The sequence below is a fragment of the Centropristis striata genome, chromosome 23 (assembly GCF_030273125.1).
Source record: "Centropristis striata isolate RG_2023a ecotype Rhode Island chromosome 23, C.striata_1.0, whole genome shotgun sequence".
In the NCBI taxonomy this organism is placed as follows: Eukaryota; Metazoa; Chordata; class Actinopteri; order Perciformes; family Serranidae; genus Centropristis; species Centropristis striata.
Window position 1 is genome coordinate 14218607 of NC_081539.1, and position 22882 is coordinate 14241488.

At 38.0% G+C, this 22882-nt stretch overlaps 1 protein-coding gene across 1 annotated transcript in view; it reads right to left on the bottom strand.

The window, feature by feature from the left end:
• Nucleotides 1–22882, bottom strand: part of malrd1 (MAM and LDL receptor class A domain containing 1) — a 70224-nt gene that overhangs the window by 17771 nt on the left and 29571 nt on the right. The window contains exons 19-21 of the mRNA XM_059326517.1: nt 14567–14812; nt 12548–12705; nt 3450–3630 (exon numbers count right to left, since the gene is read on the bottom strand). Coding sequence (XP_059182500.1) covers nt 3450–3630; nt 12548–12705; nt 14567–14812 — 585 coding nt within the window. The remainder of the gene's footprint in view (nt 1–3449; nt 3631–12547; nt 12706–14566; nt 14813–22882) is intronic.

The window sequence follows — 22882 nt, forward strand, 5'->3', positions numbered from 1 at the left end:
GCTCGGCCTTGTTTGAAACGGAACAGAGAGGAAGGAAAAGAGATCAGGTGGAACAGAGACAGCACGCATATATCTACATTACGGCATGTGGATGTTTTAAACTTCAAAAGGCGGAGACATTAAATGACTGAAACGAGGAAAGAGTTGAACTTCATTCCAGGAGTTCAGCGTGGTTAATACCATCATAGAATACATGGAAAATCCACTCAAGCATGCATTTAAAGTTGATGGAAGTTGTTTGTAAGTGTCGTATTGTTTCAGACAGACAGTTAGGTCCTTGCATGCTCTCCTCTTGGTCTCTTTTGATCTATGTCTCAGTTTGTCTGCAGGTCAGTGTTTATGTCTCTCTGTGTAAGAGTGTTTATATTTGTGTGTTGCAGAGGGCCTTGGCAGAGATGGGAAACGTGCCACATGGTGTCCAGCCTTGTTCCAGGTCCTCTTTAATGTGTAACATCTGTCTCGGACATAAACATCAAACAGTGCCTGTCAGCCACTGTCATCCCACAAAAAATCTCTCCCTCTAAGACACTCCTACTGTCTCCTCTCTCTGTTCATACACTGAGTGTGCCATGGCAGAATCAATTTCATACCCCCAACTATCAGTTAGAAAGATCATAAAATAATTTTGCAGGATATTTATATCTTGCTTGTGAAGATGATTGGGCAAAGACAGAGAATAGTAAGAGAGAATGTAATTTAGTCCATAATATGTAATATATAAAGATCTGTTTCAGATTAATTTCCTTGGCTGCTACTTATTCAGGTGAATGACTTCAATAAGTAATTAAACCTCAGATTTGGATTTCTTTCATTAATTCTTAGTGTATTTTTGTCATTTTAGTCTATAGACAGTCAATTCACTGGTAATTCATTAATCTTCAAAGACACATTTGAAGATATTTGCACGGCTTTAAACTTTAGATAAGGACTGGTATGAAAAGCTGACTGACAATAAATTAGTTAATGACAGTGTCTAAAAGCATGAATATTTAAAGTTAGGATAGATAGTAAGTTAGTATAAAGTAAGTTTTAAATTAAAGAAGCAAGAAGTTAGATTTCTTTTGCAACTCTGCACAAAGTGATCTTAATATAGTGTGTGTGCAGAGGTTTTTGCTGAATACCAGAGACTCTGATGACTTTACCAGGTGGTGAGATTCTTGGCTTCAAACTAACTTTCCACTCCAGTGCTCCAATGTCGGACAATGAAATTTCAAGTCATTTCCCATCTTCTTTGCCCACCTACTTGCAATTTTAACACCTCATACATAGATGAAAATACTACAAGGCACAACCTCAATTCCAAAACAGGCTGTGAAAAACTAGAGAAAAGACAGACTGCAATGATTTGCAAATCCTTTGGAACCCACATTCAATTGAAAACAGCACAAAGACAAGATATGCAAATTTCAAATTGGAAAACTTAAAAAAAAAAAAAAATCAATATATGCACTCATTCTGAATTTGATGCATTCTATTTTATTTACTTTTATTTTTTTTAGGAAAAATAAAGGTCGTTGTTTTTGGGTTGTTTTTAAACTGTATACTGATACCTCAACACATATATGATCTACATGAACATACAAGACCATTAGCAATAAGACTAAGGACTAAGGCTTTTTCTGTTAAAATAAGTTTTACTTTTCATTTACTCTCTTCTAAAACAAATACAACACTAGCCAAATCACAATCTTTATAAAAGGAGGAGGTGGTGCTCCAGGAAACACTACTGCTTTTGTCCACAGGGGGCGCCAAAAGCAGCAAAAAAAATCAAGTGATTTGTGGTTGCTTAGAGTGTGAAGCTAGAGCTGGCAGGTTGGTAAGTAGCCTGGGTATACCCAGACTGCCTTGCGCGCTCGATTTAATTTCGAACTGCGAAAGGGTCAGGAAACCAGAGAGGTTTCTTAGCCCTGTTTTAGGGATCCAATCACAGAACGGGGAGGGACGGCAAGACGATGACGCTTACTACCCGGCAGACGGAAGCTTGTAGTTTTCTTACGGATCCAACATGGCTGCAGCAGACGCGAAACTCTCTTTAGCTGTAGATGGTGTTTTAAATAGTTTAGAGCGAAAGTTGAAAGTTGAAAGCTGAAAGGTCTCTCGCTTTCTCTTGCAGAAAGCGAGAACTGGAGAAGCAAAGCAGCAAGCAACACTCTCTCACAGACACACACACAACAAACATCCATTTCTGTTGCTCTACTATGTCATCTGGTATAACTGATCTGATTGGCTAAGAGCTACCTACAGACGCTTTTGATAGACATTCTAAGCGCCCAATAAACGGCTCTGGAGGATTGTAAACCACACCTCCTCAACGGAGAAATAAACTGTTGGTTCCCAGACTACATCTCATTTGAGATTAGTCTGGTGTTAGCCAGGCTAGTTGGTAAGCATAGTTTAGCATACATCCTTCAGAAAATGCTAGGCTAAATACCTGCTGGTACTGAGCTTCTCATCTAGTTCTTGGTAAAAATGCACCATTTCTGAATTGTCAAATTGTCAAAATATTTCTTGAAAAAGCAATTTAAAACGAAACCCCTTTTTGAATATCTAATTACTTTCGTAAAGTTATTTATACTGTTGAAAGATTTTTTTCCCAGTGTTTCCCTAGTGTTTAGCAATGGTAGTTATTAGAGGTGGGGGGAAAATCAATACATCATAGTATCCTGATATTTTGTGTGGCAATATTATATATCTGAAAAAAATTCAGAGCAGTGAAGCTTAAAATTGAGGAAAGTTTGAGAAAATGCTGCAGTTGTTGTCGTCCATACATGTTTGATATCAGTTCAGTTCAGTTTGACTGAATACTTTATTGGTCAGTCTGTGGGTTTGACTATCACTGTGGAGAAATAAAGACTGAAGTGAGATGAATAGACTGAGAATTTTCTCTTATTTGACAAAACAATTCTTGATTTAATTTCATTTTATGGACACAAAATGCAGTTAAACAGTTAAATCGCAATATATAATGCTGCTGCTACACTGGAATTTCCCAGCTTGGGATCAATGAAGTCTATCTATCTCTCTATCTATCTATCTATCTATCTATCTATCTATCTATCTATCTATCTATCTATCTATCTATCTATCTATCTATCTATCTATCTATCTATCTATCTATCTATCTTGTATCACATCGTATAATATCGTATCGTGGCTCAAGTATCGGGATAAAATCGTATAGTGGGGCCTCTGGTGATTCACTCCTCTAGAGTTATTTGCAAAGAGATGGAGAGACAAAGACAGATTAAGTGAGGATAATAAGCAGAACGGTTTAGATTTTTGGGTATTGTTGGTAGTAGTTTATACGCTAAAGTGATTTAGTTTAGTAGCATCTGTACAATGACAAATTTTCCAATGCGGCTTCACAGTTTTATTGCTGTTTATTTTGTTCAGTGTATAAGAAGCACATACACTGCTTAGAATGTGTGAGTGCTGTTCATATCACCTACTTGGGGCACAGTCTATGAACTCCAGGTCGTCCAGGGCAGCTCCTCCACTCACATCCATTGAGCGAATCCCCTCGAATATCACCTCGAACTTCCTCAGCTTCCTCAGGGGGATCTCCACTTGGTTCCACTTATTCCCCTGATGCCCAGTTTTGTTCCACACCTCCCACAAATCGTTCTCTGTCTGTGGAGAAGAAGAGGCAGCGTTGACAAAGCACGATCATGTGGTGGCAGCTCTGGTTACAACGTCAGCTGTAATCATTTCATAGAGCCTCAGAGTGGATTCAAAGCTGCTGCAGTGATTATCATCAGGAACATATATGTCAGAGTATCAGTGAGTCAAGAGTGAAGAACTTTAAGTTAAAATGAGCTGAAATTAACTCTAATGCAGACTGCTGAGAAAAAAGTGTGCCATTAAAGTCTCATTAGCATAAAATTGTAGTAATAAGTTCCTCTGCCTTGAGACCTGCTATTCAGAAAGAAACCATGCTCAGCCTGAGCTATGCTAATGGATTTCTCTCATGCCACATATGGAACATATTAGAATACAGACTGATGTGTATTCCTCTGTAAGTCCTCTCCGTCTTTTCCCATGGTACAAGCCAGGCACTAAATCATGACTAATACAGCTTTAAAACAACGAATGTGACTTTGAAAGGGGTTTAACGGATCCATGTAATAACGAGCCAGCATCTCACCGGCGGTTTTTAATGTTGTGTCAAGAACATGAATGAGACATCTACAAAGTCGCATCACATAACATAAAAGACGCAAGAATATGAAGAAAGTGTATAGTTATTGGTGAAGCAGTTGAAAAATGTTGCTTGTAAAGTTAACTGCTTTCTCTATCCTTTATTAAACTCGAAAAGTACAGTAAATACTGTAGCCCCAGATTAAACCAAGGAACATTGAATTTGTGAGAATTCAGACAAATCCCTTTTCAAAGAGGGATAAAAGTAAATAAAAGAAGCTTTATCTGCAAACACGTTGTTGCAATAATATCATCCTCTCTGCAGCGTTGGCTACAGTCAACAGAAGTTAGCTCTGCAAAAGAAGGAAGCAAAGCAAAAAACTAAACAAAAGGCATTAAAGGATGTAGCGGGTGTTATTATATATTTTTCTTATTGTCAGCAAATCCCATGAAAATCCCAAAACCAACAATAAATTGATCCTCCTAACAGGTATTACCTGTGTAGCCAAAGGTTAATCGTATTCCTTTGTGCCATAGGACTTTATTGTTGTCGCAGAACTATTAAAACACATCAATGAGCCACACTGTTGCCCTGGGAGACATGTTCCTTCATTAGTGTTGTTTATTACAACATACATGATCCCACAGCGGTAATTACTCACATATGCACCAAATGTGTATAAAACCCTAACAAATGCACAATTTACTGCAGTTTGAGTGATTTTTTATAATTTACATTGTCCTTCTTATCGTTCAGATGGCCCTCCAGCAGACTGGTGGACTTCTTCCTTTCAGAAGCTGTTGTGAGCTCAGTATGAATGCTGAATGTGAACGTGGAGATAATGATGTCATATGAAACTTGAAGACGTAAGATTGCTATTAGTACCAAACATGTTGTGTTATCTTGTCAGGAGGGGGGTAAAATTATGCTCCAAAATTAAGCTTAATTTTAATCTATGGTCCCTTAAATTGCATAAATTTGGTATGACTAAAAGCTGAGACTGAGACCCAATTTTATTCATATGGTAATTGAGTGGTAAAAAAGTGTCAATTCCAATCAAATTTAGCACCAAATGTGTGTAACAAATGGTATCAACCAAATATTTGCATGACTTAATTGATTAAATAACTATTTTGATTACACATTTTGTCAGAGTGTTTCTGTTTTAACTGGCAGTGTTTATAGCCTTTACAGCACTAGTTCAGCAGCCCAGGAAACTCACCGATCAATTGCATGCATTGCAAATCATCTCATGTGAAGCTACTCAGCCAATGAAATCCGTGCATTCTGATAAGCATTGCGATCTGAGTAAGATAGTGACACACACACACACACACGTCGATTCTTTGAGTCAAAAATTCAGAGATACTTGTTCTTAAGGGGCAGATCAAAACCAGTATGTCTCATACCAGTAAGCAATATGAGTAGGGATGAGGGTGATAAGGTCGTCCCAAATGTTAAAAACAATTGGCCCGAAGCCCATTGGTTGGAACCAGTAGGCTTGGGGCAGTACTGAGGAAAGAGCTAACAAGTTGGTTTTGGTATTTTTGTGGGATATGCTGACAATAAGAAGAATGCAGAGTTATTGTCCGCCTTATCCTTTACGTTTAACCCCGAAGCAACCTGATGCGTCACATGCTTCTGTAAGCAACCTGACAGCTGGGAGAAGAGGTAATATAGACTGAAAGGGCTTTATTGGGACTTGCATCTAAATTGCATCCATTTTGTGGAAACACACACACACCCAAACGGATTATCTTGTTTCTCGCTTGAGGTGATTGGAGTGATTGTTAAAATCTACTTCAGCTTCAGGTCAATGCAGAGAAGGGCTGCCTGGTTAAACCACAGAGTGTTTAATAGAGGAAAGTATAGATTTAACTACCCATCCTGCAGAAGTTCATGAGTCTAATATTAAGACTGGTACAACGCTGCAATTATTCTAGCCTCCTTGTCCTCTGTTTTGTTTTATTTTTTAAAGGTGACAGGGTGACTGCACGTCTATAACATCACACCATTAACTCAGTTTTAGGACAGCGTCACGATGAGAATCAATCTCAGAACTTTTTTTGGGACACTGCAGGTGAACAGAAGGTACAGTGTATTCTCTAATGATGTAAGACATTAAACTTACTGTACTTGAAGTTGTGAGATGTGGCCAGAGGTTTGACTGCAGTAAAAGAGACCTGGTCTAATGTACTCAAAACCAAAGGACACACAATGTCAAATCCGACTCTGCAGTTTGAAAGCCTATTAAAATGCACCCTTGGGTGAGGCATGCACACGCTGTCTCCTCTGCTTTACACCAGTGGAGCCCTGGCTTGAAATAATCTTGTTACTGTGAGAGTAGAGCATATATTAATAGGCAGCGCTACAGCAGGACTTATCCAGATTTATGTCATGGAGTAAAGGCTCAATCCATAAAAGCCGCCTCAGAGCGACTGACGAGTGTGTGATACTGGCATGTGTAGCTCGCACTTGATGTCTCGGTGACGTATCAGTCGAGGAGTTTATTCGATCAATTTAAAGGTTCATTTCCTTCGCTCACTTTCCGGGCGAGGCAACCACAAATTCAGTTTGCTCAAAGTGAGGAGTGGGTATACGCATTTGCATAAATTCTTTTTATTATCCCCTCGGTGACAGTCAAGAGGCCTGAAAAGAACAAAGAAAGTTGCAATCGCAATAAAATGCTTATTTTATTGAAAATTTTAAATCCCCTGTGTCTTAACCATATAGTGAATGTTCCAGTAAGCTGAAATCCAATTTGTATTCATGGCTTTTTCATTGTACGGAACCGCTGGCAGCTGTTTCTCTGTCAGCTCACCTTCAATTCAGACTGTATCCACTTCTTTTTTTGACTCTGCATAGTTAAAGGCATATTCTGCAGGAATAGCCCCTTACTGTTTGTAAACACAATATTCAAACTTGGCCCCTTCTCCAACAGTCAACAAATGTGACAAACCATAAAGTCTCATTTTGAAACAAACTTTGTCCATTTGGTGTTTCACCTCGCTATATTTGCGCTTTTTTGGCACCATGTCCACTATTTTTTTGCAGCTTTGTGCCCAAAGGGCGATGTCCAGAATAGCCCAGTCAGATTGCAGATAACAGACACTGGAACACACTTTCTACTTCTCCTTTAGACATTTTGACATCACTTTTCATGATTCTACACATCGATTTCTAAGGAAACTCTTGTTGTAATGTTGCAACACTGGTTGATTAGCATATTGTTTGCATAATTGAGTCACTCTACAACTAAGCTTCAAATCAAGAACCCATTGAAGTGATTATCTTTGTCATGCTATATTTTACTTTAGTAGAACATCCTTTCTTTGGCTGACTGGCAGATGTTTGGCTCACCATAATGGCAGGCCACATCTGAACCCATTCCACCATATTTTACTAAATAAATGAGCAAATGACAGGCTGTGTAGCTTTATTCAAACTTGTTTCTCTCAATCATCATAACAGCCTGCTGATTCTAAATGGATGTGTCAGTAAGTGAAGGAAACAAACAGCGTGCTCTCAAAAAAAAAAAAAAAAACATTACATCTACATGATGTCTGAAAGGGAGAATAACATATGCCTTTGAATGAAAATGAAAAGAATATATTTGTGTTTTTCTGGAAGTACCCTATGTGGTTTCTTGCTAAGTAAAAGGAGAACATCAATCCCACTTTCAAGAGTGTATAGTAAACATGAAGCCTAAAACAGCAGTTGAATATATTAGATTAGCATAAAAAAACATGTGTGAATGTCCTTCTCATTCACAATACTCTGTACAGATCATAATGTGAATATAGTCCTTAAATGCATAGTAAAGTCCTTTCTTCACTCTCATATTTCAGGATTTCTGCTATTAGTTTGCTTTTATTTTCTTTGGAATATCTCTCACTGACATGACTACCCAAGGAGGGCGGGACTTAGTGATGTGTCAGTTGTTAAATCTGACTCTAATTCAATCCCTGCCCCAAAGCCTATTATGAATTAATTTGCAAATCTCACATGACAAACCAACCTGGTGTCACAGGAATCCGTGAAATAGCCACGGATTCGCTTAACTCAAAATCCGTGGAATAGCCACGGAATCACTCAAATTTCCATGAAACTGACACGGATTTCGCTACAATGCAAGTTAATGACAGTCATATCCCGTGGCTATTCCAACATACAAAGTGATTATGTACATTCACTGAGTGAATATTTAGAAAATAAAACATATATTTCTCGCAAGAAATGTAATCAAAATCCATTTTTATGCAGAAACAAAGTCAAAATATTGATTTTTTTCACTAAAAATGAAAGAACTGTCCGCCATGTTTTTTGTTCTGACCGCCGGAACCTTGAAAGTCACGTGACTTGATACAAACCAATAGGAAAAAATATTAACTTGCATTGTAGCGAAATCCGTGTCAGTTTCACGGAAATTTTAGTGATTCCGTGGCTATTCCACGGATTTTGAGTGATTCTATGGCTATTCCACAGATTTTGAGTTAAGCAAATCCATGGCTATTTCATGGATTCCTGTGAGACCAGGTTCTGACAAACACTTAAAAAGTATACATCCAATTTTTGTTGTTTTGAGATAATCCCTTTGTGACGCTGGAGCAGAATTTATTCAGACCATCATCCTGGTCAGAGTTTTCACAAAGGTTTCATCCAAAGTCCAAACTTTTGTGAAAGCTATCACCACATGGAGTATATGAGCAGAGTTACTCCCAAAAAGACAGAGGCATATTTTCTGTTTCGGGCTTTCCGTTTTATTTTAAAACAATCACCTGGAGTGGTCAGAGCTGCTGGTTCCTGACACCTCCATCAGCTCCTGATAATAGTTGTGCCTCTGTCTTTTTTAAGGAGTGATTCTACTCTCATGCATTTGAAATATCAGGTGGATCCTTGTGTCACATCCACTGTTGTGAGTTAGGTGCATACATCAAAACGACATATTATTATCAGACTGCATGCAGACATCAAATGGAGTGGTCTGAAAATGGTCTGCTGCACCACCCTCGTGGTCCACGCGGACACCCTGCCAAGTCCAGTCCAGTCCAGTCACTGCCGAGGACAGTTATCATAGTGATGAATAACAACTCGAGCAGTTCACAGGCCTGGTGATATAAATAGGACTGTTGAGCCCTTTGTGAGACTTCACAGAGGGAAATACTTGCCAGGTAAATATAATCCCCTCCCTCCCACTCTGTGTCTGTGCCCATTGAAGTCTCCAGCGTCATTACCATAACTGCCTTTGTTCTTCAATCAACCTTTTAAAGATGGCTCACACTGTATTTACCCTATGATGCTCGCAGAGTGTGTGTATTTGTAGTCATGCCTGTGCAAATGTGTGTTCATGTTTATCTTTATGTTGTTGCTCTGACTTCAGGCAATGCCGAGGCCATGAAAACGCTATAATATTGTAAATTATAGCACAAAGCCATAATCAAGTGGTAATGTCTTTGAACCTTCTAGGTCACACATGCACTCAATATCATTTATGAGTCATGGGAGACTGTATAGGGACATAAAGCTGAACTGAGATATTGTCTCTCTCTCTCTCTCTCTCTCTCTCTCTCTCTCTCTCTCTCTATTACACACGCTGAACACGGATCAGGCAACACTTCAATGTGTAGAATCATATACAATGACCTCCATGACCCGTCTGTGTCTGCGTCCGCGTCACTCCACTGCCTCATTTTCATGTCGAGACCTAACCTCCTTTAAAAGGCCAAATTTTCCATTTCTCATCCATACGTGAACAAGCAGGACATGTAAAACAGTCCACAGGCGTTCAGCATCTCCTGCCTCTCACTGAGTCACATAATCAATCAAATAGCCAGTGGGTGAGACTGAAGAACTCGTGCAAATCCCATGATTTGAATTTCTAAGAGCCGTGTTATCCTGTCTGCAGCAGACTTCTAATGTGGAATCAATAGTCGCAGTACTGTGGTATAGTATTCGTATAATAATTAAACTAAAAAATGCTTGAATAAATATGACATCATTGATGGGTGTCAAGTTAAGTAAATAAGCAGTATACACAGAATAGGAATATTTTAATTCGCTGTACATCCAATACATTTAATGGATACATCTGTCTATATTTCTGATTTTGTCAACAGCTTCCACATTCACCAAAAACAAAAATGTATCAGTACTTTTCTCAGCACTTTCAGACCCCATCATTCCCAATTAAAGCCACAAATCTTTAAAAAAAAAAGCTATATGCATACATTTGCAAACAGGAGTAAATAGTGCATTTGTTGACAGTGGATTGTGAGTATTTACAGCTTCGAAGGCTTGCTTTGAACAACACAGATAATACTTCATGGGATTTGTTGACAATAACATAAAATATGTATCTATTGAGTCTGACTCTTTAATCTCCACTGTTTAATGTTCATATTTCCACTGTCTAAATAGTCTTATTGGTCTGTCATTCACTTGTGAATCACTTTGAACTGCTACTATGAAAGCCGCTATACAAATTAAGTTTGTACTTGACTCGCTGAATAGTTTGTTACAACGAAACCATCCAAGATGTGGTCTTTGGAAACTGTTTGAAACAGGGCAGGCACTTTCAAAAAGTCACCTCTTGTTGTTACCGGATGTTATCAGACACACCTTAATCCCGCCTATAGCTGCTATTAGCTGCTCTGATCGGTCAAACAACTGGCTGTCCAGACACAAACACAGAATTTGAAACGTGACAAGATTTGTGATTTTATGATCCCATGATTTATGTTTATGTTGTTTTTAAGCTTGTTAGCTTGTTACTGACCGCAGATGACACAGTGGTAGTGGTTGTAATTCATATCACAATATCTGCTACGTTGTTCCAATGTGTTTTTGCTCTCTTTACTAACAAGTTTCCTCTGCTCTGCAAGTTTCTGGTTTCTTTTTTAGGCTTTTGCATATTAGACATTGCATATTAGTTCTCAAAGTTATGACGTACCTAATGTAGCTTCCCCAGGGTACGTTTGTGTCTCAGGTTTTAGGGAAGTGTACAAACATCTTTACAGACTTTATTAGATGAATGTGAAAACACCACCTCAAAGTCTGTATAGTCAAGGTCAGACTTTTTAGTGACAAAGACAAACACATTTCTGAGCGGAGGGGATCTTTAAAGTGGTGATAGAGCTTCAACCTACTGAATAAATTAGACTTTCTCTCCTAAAAACAGTCACATCATGAGCTCTGTTGCTTTATCACTTGGCTGCTGCAGCATGAGACAGTAACAGTCGTTTTTTTCAAGAGTAATGATATGCAAATTTAGGAAGGCTGGATACAACCGCTTGCTGTTTGAAGAAAAAAATAACACATATTTGCATGATAACTTGCTGACGTGTTTTGCAAATTGCATAAAACGTTTTCTGCAGCGCAAACAAGGGCACACTAACAATCATGCTCGTGCTGGGCATATGTGAGTCTGCGTGACAAATCTGCACACACAAAGACACACACACACACACACACACACACACACACACAGAGCATCTACTGAATCTACTCAAGCACAGCTCCTGCACCTTGACCTTCAGTCGTACCTGGCAAAGTTAAATGAAGTTGAGACTACACAGACGGCAGGATGGAAGCAGAGTAAATCACAGCAGAATTTCAATGGCAGAAAAGCTGCAAGCAGAAATCTTAATCCCCGAAAGTCAACCATGCATACACAAACTAGCTGGCTGAGTGCCTAACAAGGAAGAAGCCTTGAGAACTGGCAGAGCGGGAGTTTGCCCAGATGGTAGGGTGGGGCTGCTTTGGGCGGAGGGGTAACCACGACCCTCGTTACTCACCTCGACCCCCCACAGATATTAAAAAAACTGCCAGAGATTGACAGCGGCACCTCTCTTTTTTACCAAATCACTGACACCACTAGACAGCGGTGCTAATATGATGTGATTACTGTCGACATTAACATGATTTAATATAATCAGGCGCGCTTGATGGAAAGCGATGGGTCTGCAGGGTTCATCTGATAAGCTATCATGAACTGGACCAGTTAGATTCATCAATTCTCATCATGATTGTTTGCAAACAGAGTTTGGTAACGCTTTATATTAAGGTCCTTGTAATAACCATTAATTAACAAGTAATAAGGCCCTTGTAAGTCCTGACAAGATGCTTATTAACATTATTGTGTGTTTATAAGCTTATATAAGTGTTAATAATGGCATTACAAACACCCATGACCCACCCATTATGTCTTTGCCATGCCTTTATTCATCTTATTTTGTTTGCTTATTGATATTAAAATATAATTATTGCTCATCTATTATAAGTTAACTATCAGTTAACTATGCTTTTTGCAACTACCGGATCTAAAGTGAGAACAATGCCTTATTACTTGTAAATTAATGGTTATTAAGGACCCAGAGTTTGAGTCAAAACACACTCCTGATGATCGTTTACCTTGATCAGCAGACGGATTGTTCCTGTAGCCTTGTGGGAAATATAGTACCAGAAGGAGAGCTTGCAGATGGCGCTTGACTCTTTCCACACTGAGCTTCTAATATGAGCCTTATCACCTTTCAGTCCCACCGGTGTCGCTTCCAGAAAGACGAAATGACCTAAAGAAAGAAGAAAGAAGTGAAAAGAGGAGAAAGCAGTGACGAGGGAGATGAGGGAAAGCGGAATTGATAACTATCTCTGGCTGAGCAGCTCCTGCAGCCGGTGACAAATTACAGCAAGGTCACGACCAGTGTGGTCCGGGAGTGAGGGCAGAGTAATCTCTGACACATCTCCTAATATCTCACTGCCTTTTGACACCCGGGTACCACTCCTGAAGTTTCTCAGTCGCTTATAAAGAAAGAGGAAAAACCTGGGAGAAGGCTGACTGTTCTTTCTGCAAATATGTGGCACTTTTTCCCCTACATTATAAGAAACAATGTTTTATTTTATTTGAACTTGTAGTACTGAAAGTTGTAAACTAGTGCTTCATGATATTTGAAAAAACAACAAGAACAACATTGTAATTTCTTTTCCTGCAATAAATATTGCAATTTTAATTTATGGTCTACATAAATTTTCACCCTCTAGGGCAGGGATGGGCAACTGGCCCGCACCCTCACTTGAAGTGGCCCCCAGTACAACAACATGGATTTGAGCATGAAATCTTGAAAGTGCAGTGTAAAAATGCACAAAATTTCTTCTTGCAATTAATGATGGTCTGCTGTTCTTGCACTGGAAAAAAAAAGAAATCACAGTAAGTGGTTATTTTTTATTTACTCCAACCCTTTTGTATTCCTATTTATACTGTTATACATGAATTTGAGCATGAAATCTGCTCAGTTACTGCTACTTGTTTGTTTTAAAGCAAAATAAAGAGGCCACATACATGAAGGATCTTGTGTTTTTGTAAATTTTTCATCCATAAATACATTGGCTGTATAGATATGAATAGGGATGCCACAGCAAGAAAGTCTCAGCCACAAATCATGAAATATGGCCGCAGGAATCGGCAAGGTCAGGCTGATGGTCGGAGCTGTGGGTCACCTTTTACCTGGGCTTTTTCAAACCGGGTCACGATATACCGCCACGAAGGAAAAGTGACCAGCTTGCTCCAGGGAAACGATGTGGCGATGGTCCTGACACGCCGAGTCAAATGTTCTGGGTCGACTACATAGACCCTGTGACTATTGTACCTCCACACATTGCAATGTTAATGCTGGAACAATACTTCAGCCCTCAGATAAGCCCACATTTTAGAGATATAGTCCTTGAGATCTTCATGAAATCAAACACGGTTTTTGATATAATTTGTGGTTTGCATTTTTCTGCAGTAGCCATTCAAAGTATTTACATTCTGTGATCATCTGTGGTGGAGTCTGTCATTCTTAAATCAGGCTGCCTTCTCACGAAAACATGATTGACAGGAAACAAGGAGGGTTTGTACCCAAGTGTTTCTGTTTTCAATTGTATTTCATCTCATTCCTATCAGCCTCACTGTTTACTGTTCACTCTCGAATCTGTATCAAAATGCTCAGGAGAAGTACCTCCATCAGTTGTGTGTGAGAATTTACATATGTGTTTATTTATTCATGTGAATCACTATTTACCATGCACACTGTATAATGGAATTACAACCCTGCATCGATCACCTGGAGGCTCACCTGCTGTACATTCACATACTGGAAAGTAGCTCATTGATTTAGTCATGAATTAAACATTGTGGAGAGCCACGGCAGCATTTTGGGTCTAACAGGTGGAAATTTGAAAGTCGGCTCAGTTTCATTTACTCTGATTATACAAAACCAGCCACAAGTGAAGGCACACTTGTTCAATTATACAATGGTAATTCAAACAAAAGGCTAAAACTGGAAGGAACTTTAATGAAATACCTAGAGTTAGCACAACTTCACAACTTTTAAATTAGATTAAGTGTGTATGAACAACACACAAAATGTGTGAAGTAAAATTGTGAACACGTACCACTTTCATCCATCAGCGTGTGGTCGTATGGAGGCCGGATGCTCTTCACAGATCCGGTCCCCAGCGTCCAATCAAAATTATCAGCCAGGGAGCTCTTCCAGCCACAGCGCCCGTTCTCGAAGGAGCAGGAAGTGCCACATTCCTTTTCATCAGTGCCGTCACCACAGTCGTCTGTGAAGTCACAGCTCTGCCCCGGAGTGAAACACCCGCCATTTTCACAAGGCAGGAAGCCTGAAGCACACAAGCCTGGAAATAACACACACATAAATTAGGGCTGTCAAAAGTATCGATACTCAAAAAAGTATCAATACTAAAACGTTGTATCTGGATACAATGCTCATTTTCAAAAGTATCGATACCTAGCCAAGGAATGAACAATTAAGTTAAGTTATTGTTTTTTTTTTTTTTTATCAAGCTTGCCTAATATTGTGCACAGCATACAACCTCAAAATATTGTTCTAATTGTTATTGTTTATTGTATTTATTTATTTTTTGCACTACCTCAGACCTGAAGCTTGTTATCATAGTTGCAGTTTCTTTTTGCACAACTGTTTTTTATGATAAATATTTAACCTGTGGTTCTGTTAATTTTTACATGTTGCATTTTTCTTGTTAATAAGAATATTTCTGTTAAATTTTGGGGTCTTTGTTTTTATCCTTGTGGTGTTGAAAATGGTACAGAGTATCGAATATTTTCCTGAGTATCGGTATCGAGTTGAAAATTTTAGTATTGTGACAACCATACACATAAAATATAAATCAGACTCCTTGTGCTTGTTTCTCAACATCCGTCTGTAGCTATGCATGTTCTAATATGTAAAGTAATAGGTTTCCCAGCAGGGACAAGGTATGTTGACACGTGTTTAGGTCTGCTGGCAAACATACTGACATATGTTAACAACATTTTATTGTACAGCGAGAGCCGGGGGTCAGAGGTCAAAATCGTAAAACGGGAAATTATTCCTATTGATTTTCTTTCTGCAAGTAAGATAAAATGACTGATAACACTGTAAATATCAAGCTACTGCAGCAAAGGTGACATGATCTACCAACCAGCACCCCCAAAGCTAACTAATAACATCTTATTTGTTTAATCTGTACAAAAACAAAGATTTTAGGAAGTTACAGCTTCTGGGAAAGCAAGACTCTGCAACTTGTTGCTTTTACAATGTCTGTCTTTGTACAGATTAAACAAACAGACAGTCATGGGAAAATGATTTGACCACACTTGTTTTCTTCAATTTCTTGTTCATTTTAATGCCTGGTAACACTAAAGGTAGATTTGTTTGGACAGATATAATGATAACAACAAAAATAGCTCATAAGAGTTTAATTTAAGAGCTGATATCTAGCCATTTTCCATGGTTTTCTTGATAATAACCAAAATCATTATCCATGACTGTATAACCTGTGAGCTTAAGAGAATGGTAGGTGTTGTTTTTTTTTGTTTGGGGTCAGACAAGCCATTTACCCTCTGGTCCTGGGGACCTCTAGTAATTTGTAATAATTGTGTGTTGTGTCTGATCTTAATCCTGTGTGAATCCACCCTCAAGTCAAGTAAAATTTCCACTGCAAATGACCTAAGCCCTACCATGTTGCGCCAAACACAAAGGCCATGTGGCAATATTTGACCCGTGTGAATCGGCATGTTAGTAATTTCGTTTTTTGTTTTCTTGCCTCTTTCACATGTGATAGTATACAGGTGCATCTCAATACATTGGAATATCATGGAAAAGTCCATTTCCAGTAGTTCAAGTTAAATAGCCCCAACTGAGTATTGAGTGCATATAGATGGACATAATTTTCAGAGGCCAACATTTACGTATTAAACATACTTTTAAAAATTGGTCTTTGTAACGTAAGCCATAATCATTATAATAAGTAAATAATTAAATAAATTAAGACATTAAATGTTTCATTCTGTGTGTAATGGATCTATATAATGTGTTATTTCCACTTTTTGAATTCAATTACTGACAAAAAGAAACTTTTCCATGATATTCTAATTTATTGAGATGCACCTGTATTCAAGAGGCTATAATGCATGGATCCATTCACAGAAAGAGTAAGCTCAAATTCATCAGAAGAGTAAAAACTCGAAAGTTGATGAGATGGATGGAATGCATGCCAGCATGTGGTAAGCAGCATTTTTCAATTTTTCAACAGAATAGTCTTGACACCATATCAGGGGCATAATGTTAGTAAATCTTAGACGGTTATTACATTCAAATGAGACACATGAAACACAGGCATGTGGGGGGTAATTTCTAAATCACAAGGTTCCCTGTTAATACTAGTCAAATGCAAATGACGCCTACGTTTCGACAAGAAAGCAAATGAGCATAGTTCCCTAAATATTTCCTCTAAAAGATTCTGCATCTGTTTTCTCCTCTCTACTGTGTGCTTCACCAGATTTAAAAGCACCACAAGAGTATTAACTTCAGAGCATAGGAAGTCAACTCAAGAGTGGGGAGACCATCTGCATGCAGCATCATGGTCTCTTTAAGAGGCTTAAGAAGACAAGAGAGCATGGGGCTATAAGCTCAAATCAGTGTATCATAGTGTGGCGGTGCTACAGGAGGCTGTAATCTGCTTCTTTAAGTGCCAGGCATTCCAGCAGGGTCAGTGCTTAGTTTTTGGGAGCGTTAGAAAGGGAGATGAGGCGTGATGAAGAGGGGTGGTCCCTGTAAGTAAAGGAGAGAAAGGGCTACAAGTCCCTCCTTAATCCTTTGTTCCTCTTCAGATGCACAGGACCAGAAGCAATGTGTGCCAACAAAGGCACATAGGAAGTCAGGAAGCCAAGACTCCCAGCTGTGAAGTCGAGCTGCTTCCCCACCTGATGTGGAGCGTGCTGAAGCCGTAGGTGGATTAATGTGGCTGCCTGCAAAAGTTAATTTTTTTTACTTGTTTAGAAAGTTTGGTAACACTTTATATTAAGGTCCTTGTAATAACCATTAATTAACAAGTAATAAGGCCCTTGTAAGTCCTTACAAGATGCTTATTAACATTATTCTGTGTTTATAAGCTTATATAAGTGTTAATAATGGCATTACAAACACCCATGACCCACCCATTATGTCTTTGCCATGCCTTTATTAATCTTATTTTGTTTGCTTATTGATATTAAAATATACTTTATTGCTCATCTATTATAAGTTAACTATAAGTTAACTATGCTTTTTGCAACTACCGGATCTAAAGCGAGAACAATGCCTTGTTACTTGTTAATTAATGGTTATTAAGGACCTTATTATAAAGCGTTACCGAAAGTTTAAATGACCTTGCTCCTCCATACATTCTCTTTTATTTTATGTTGCAGCCAGATCACTAAGGTTCTGCAGCGTTTTTCTTTTAAATGTTCCTCATGTGTCCAATAAAAGTACCAGTGAGCGTGCCTTCTGTTTTTATGCCCCTAAACTGTGGAAGTCAGTGCTGCTGCATATTATAACAGCAAACTCTCTCTGTATTTTTAAGAGAAAATTAAAGATCTAGCTTTTTATTCTGGCTACATTTGTAGTAAAGTATCAGCCTTGATTTTTAAGTTTTCATCATAGGTTTTTACATTATTGTTTTCATCCTTGGTGATTAATCATATTTATCCAACTGACTTTGATTCATTTTTTGTATTTATAAAAATAGAATACATTTTAATATTATATGATTGATATTATATGATTTATTTGTGTGTGTGTGTGTGTGTGTGTGTGTGTGTGTGTGTATATATATATATATATACAAACATAATTATAAAAATAATTATAATATAATTATAATTAATATATTTTTTGTTTCCTTTGTCTAAATTCAATTCAGTTCAATTTTGTTATGTAAAGCACTTTGGAAATATGCTATTTAAACAAAGTTGAGTTGAGTTAGACAGAAAAGGTAATGTTTGAAGCTAAAAATATGCCACTTCACCCAGAAAAGCAGAAAAGTCTAAATCTCTTTACATACCACTTCTCATTTGTCCTCATTACTTCCAGAACATATCTTGTTATATGAACAACTTTGGGGCTCTGCATTGTTGTGTAATGTGACCTTCACACCAGGGACTCACCGGTCAGTCACCCTGAGTCACATACTGCCCCCTAGTGCAAACATCTTACTCCAGATCAACTTGAATCAATAAATTCATATTTTTGGAAATTGAAGTTTGACAGAAAAAGTGAAGCAAGTTGCCCAATAATACCAACAAAAGGTGCCGTGTGATCTACTGTATTGTCATCCTTTTCTGATATCTGATGTGATATATTTTATCTGGTTTATCTTGTTTTCTTTTTATAATGTAAACGAAACTGAACACTTCATCATTTTCTGGCTCACTGCCTTTCTTTGCCATGGTGCATGAAACACAGACAGTGATAGCATCAAAACCACGTTGCTTTTATAAGGAATATGCCTTGTGATCAAAAGCTGTCAAATTCACAGCTATTAAATGATTAAATTGAATTTGTGACATCAGAGGCCACTGATGATAAGAGGAGGAAAAGTCTAGTACAGCAACATTGCTTGATTTATCTATCTGTTGTAATAATATTAAGTCAGTGTCAGTTTTTGTTAATTTAATTATATGTTTAAACACTAATACTGTAAGTATAATGTAATCCAGCACAACACCAATCTTTAACTTTGACCTCAATAACAAACCCATGAATAATCATCAAAATGGAACAATTATGTGCTTCGTAAAGGTAGATTTTATAGCAAGACTGATTGTACAGCTGCACCTATTAAAGTGGCTTGTAGGTGACTGTTATATACAGTAAATCTTCCTTACAGCTTTTTTTATACATGAAAGGACATTTACAGAATGAGTGTGCAAAATTATATGGAGGAAGAAGAGGGTTTTTTTTCAGTGTTCTTCTGTTTCCTTGAAGACTTCATTAACCCTCTGAAATCTTCGGCTGTTATGTCTGTTAAAAAATCTGTTAAAAATCTTCACCATACCATGTTGGTATCAGTTTTTTCAGTGTTACCTCACCTATATGTCCTGATAATTACTTATTAACTTTGACTTACTGGATCAAAATGTTGAACCCAAAAGAAACTCAGGAAAACATAAAATCTGATTTTGAAAATTATGTTTCAAAACACAGAATTTTAAATCTTGCAAATATGAATACAGGTTGCAAATATTACATATAACAGGTGAAAATGAGGATAATATCTAGTTCAATGTTTTATACTAAATATATTTGGCAATGTCTCCAGTTTTACTTGGCCAAATATCATTAAAAAAATCTGGCATGTAGTTTCAAGTCAGAACTTTAGAGGGAAGCTGATGTTCAATGTTCATTTTTATGTTTTCACGTCATGAAGTCATGTGCAGGTGATTTCATGGACTCCAGAGGGTTAATGACCTTTATCAGCATAAGGGACATATTTCCATTTCTGTCTCATCACTTTTATTATTCTGTAGGTAAATATTTCTGCTAAATAAAGTCTGATAGTGAAGCCTGGCATTACCAAATAATAACACTCCACTGTCAAGTAATTTTGCATGCTATCACTTCCCGTTTTTTTGCCTTTCGAGTGTCATTTCACAGCATTTAGTCTCCCTTTTGACTTCTATTGTGCAGAAAAGTGCTCTGGAAGTCAGGTGACATAGTATAAAGAGTGGAAAAGTCTGCCTAGGGAGCTGGACTTGTCAAACAAACACATGATTTTCACCCAGGAGATCACTGTTGGTGCCCTATGTAACAAAAGTCATCATTTATGAATTTACGCTCTCTACTTAACTCAAGGATCCAACTTAATAAACATAACAAAAGTATTAGTTTTAACACAAACCATGATCCTTTCCTAAACATGACCAAGTAGTTTTGTTTTAATTCACAACATTAACAATGTGTTTAAAACTGGGTATCATAATTTGATGCATAGGGGTAAAAAGTGATGAAAAGTGGTCCTGAACTGGTATCCGGGGTGTTAAATGACACGTGAAAAGCTTAAATTCATAGACATTAACATGCAAATGACCTTACAAGTGGTGTGCTATTTATACACCTTCCCGTGAGAACATGTTGGACATTGCTCAAGCAGAGAATGGCTAGACGTTAAATTATAACTCTCATTTTAGATTTTATCGCATGCTGTATGTAAAATGTTTGCTTGCTGGACTTTTTTTTCCCACACAATTGGCTTTTCTCTCTTTTTCAGAAACACACCACAGAGCCGCCCTGCCCACATTCAGCTTATAGTAGCTTACATAGTAGTCTGTGTTGATAGCACATCATGTCAAAATAGCTCGCAGGTATTCTAAATCATGTGTTAAAGCCAAGATAAAATCCCAAGCCCTAAAAAAAAGAGCACATGATGGGGGTGCATGCAGTGAATCTCCCCACTTCATCATCATATCCTGTGATATTATTATAAAATGAGGCAGTGGAGGGAAATGCCCCTGAGGCGCTTCACTATATAATTACAGTTCCTGCTGTCTTTGGTCTCATCAGTATTACTGTACGTTCTCTGCAGCCTGCAGCAGCTAAAGAGGCAGTGAGAGCAGACGCTCTTCTCTTACATGGCTCTCTTAATGGTGGGATGAACTTCACTTGGCTGTCAGGGCAGCGGTGTTACTCCCCATCTTAACCTTCGAGATATACTTCCTATCCCTCTATTCTCACACAGACTAACATCCATCTCTATTTCCATCCTGAAGGTTTTGCTCTGTTTTACTTGCTCTGAAAATGATCCTGTCATGTTATAAAAAAGGAAAAAAAACTACTTCTTCTGCCCTTTTCCCCTTGCAATATTCTTCTTTCTGGTATTTCTCAACCTATATATACAGTGGCGGTTCTAGACCAATTTTACTGTGGGGGCCAAGGAGGGGCCAGTGTTTAATCAGAGGGGCACAATAGCACATGAAAAAAAATGATCACAAAATGACCAAAAAAAGACACAAAATAACTAAAACAGACACAAAAAAAGACACATAAATGACACCAATGACAAAAAAAGACACAAAATAACTAAAAAAGACACAAATTACCAAAAAAAGACACGTAAAGACATGAAAGAGATTAAAAAATGGACAAAATAGCCCTATAAGACTCCATAGAGTTGAACTATTATACAATGTAACATTCTGGATTCCTTTTGTGTAAAATGAGATATGGTTTGAACAAAAAAAATGGTTAGAATTGTTCCATTGTTCATTGTTATAAATTGATCATTTTATTATTAATTTGACACAGGGGCCACAGCAGGGGCCAAAGGCTTCTTCACAGGGGCAGTGGCCCCTGTAGGCCCCTGTGTAGAACCGCCACTGTATATATACTAACCTATAGCTAATGTTATAATGCCAGCACCTTTCCTGGTGTTTTTAACTGGTTATGAAACAGTCTCAATTTTTTTCTGATGTCTGTATATGGCCTGCATAAGCAAACAAGACCATCTGGGAGAAGACTGACTATATCTATATAGTTATTCTTAATGGCTACCACCGGGTCAGCTACCCAGTGAAATCAGACAAAATGATTTACAACACACAGGGAGACTGAGAGAGCCTATGTTTACATTAATGCAGAATTTGGCAGTGAGTAGTACATTAGCCAGTTTAAAGGAAGCAGCAGATTTTTTTTCTTTGGACATGGCTGATACTGGAGTAAAGACTCAACTTTGGTTGTTCATTCAACAGATGGGGAGAACTGCAGGATTTTAAAGGATTCAAAACCGGTCTTGAATTGGCCCTCTTCCTCCAAAACAGTTATTTAATATGTCTGTTTTATATATGAGATATACATTGTGAGATGTGGTTTAACATCAATATATGAACGTTGGCAGCTGTCTCACCATCGTCATGTAACAGTTATTAATCTTACATAGCCACAAATTGATACACTACCTCAGTTCTTCTCAGTTTTCTGCAGGGCCACGGTTACAGTAAGCTTGGCGGTCCCTGTCTTGCTTCTCTCTTTGCTTATAGAAAGCCATCGTTACTTATCCACCTTTGCTTTGATCCAGAACATAATTAACTGCTAATATTTACACCGTTTTTCTATTTGTTTGTGAGAGCTTGTGTTGTTGCTTCAAAACATTTTCTAATAATGTAATTTGCAAAGAACAAGCTCGCCAATTTAGCAGCCAAATCAGCCCCAGGAACCTGGATGAGTTAGCTGACATTAACGAGTCAAGAAAGTATTTCTATGATAGCTCGCTAGTATTTTGTCAACAAGTAAGCAAGTTAGCTAAGATTAGCCAGCTAAAAGTACAATGTAACTATATATTCCATATGTGTTGACTCTATGTTGTGGTGGGAGCTAGTTGACAACTATTTAAGCAATGTTAGCTAGTGTTACACATTGTTGGTGCTGTAGA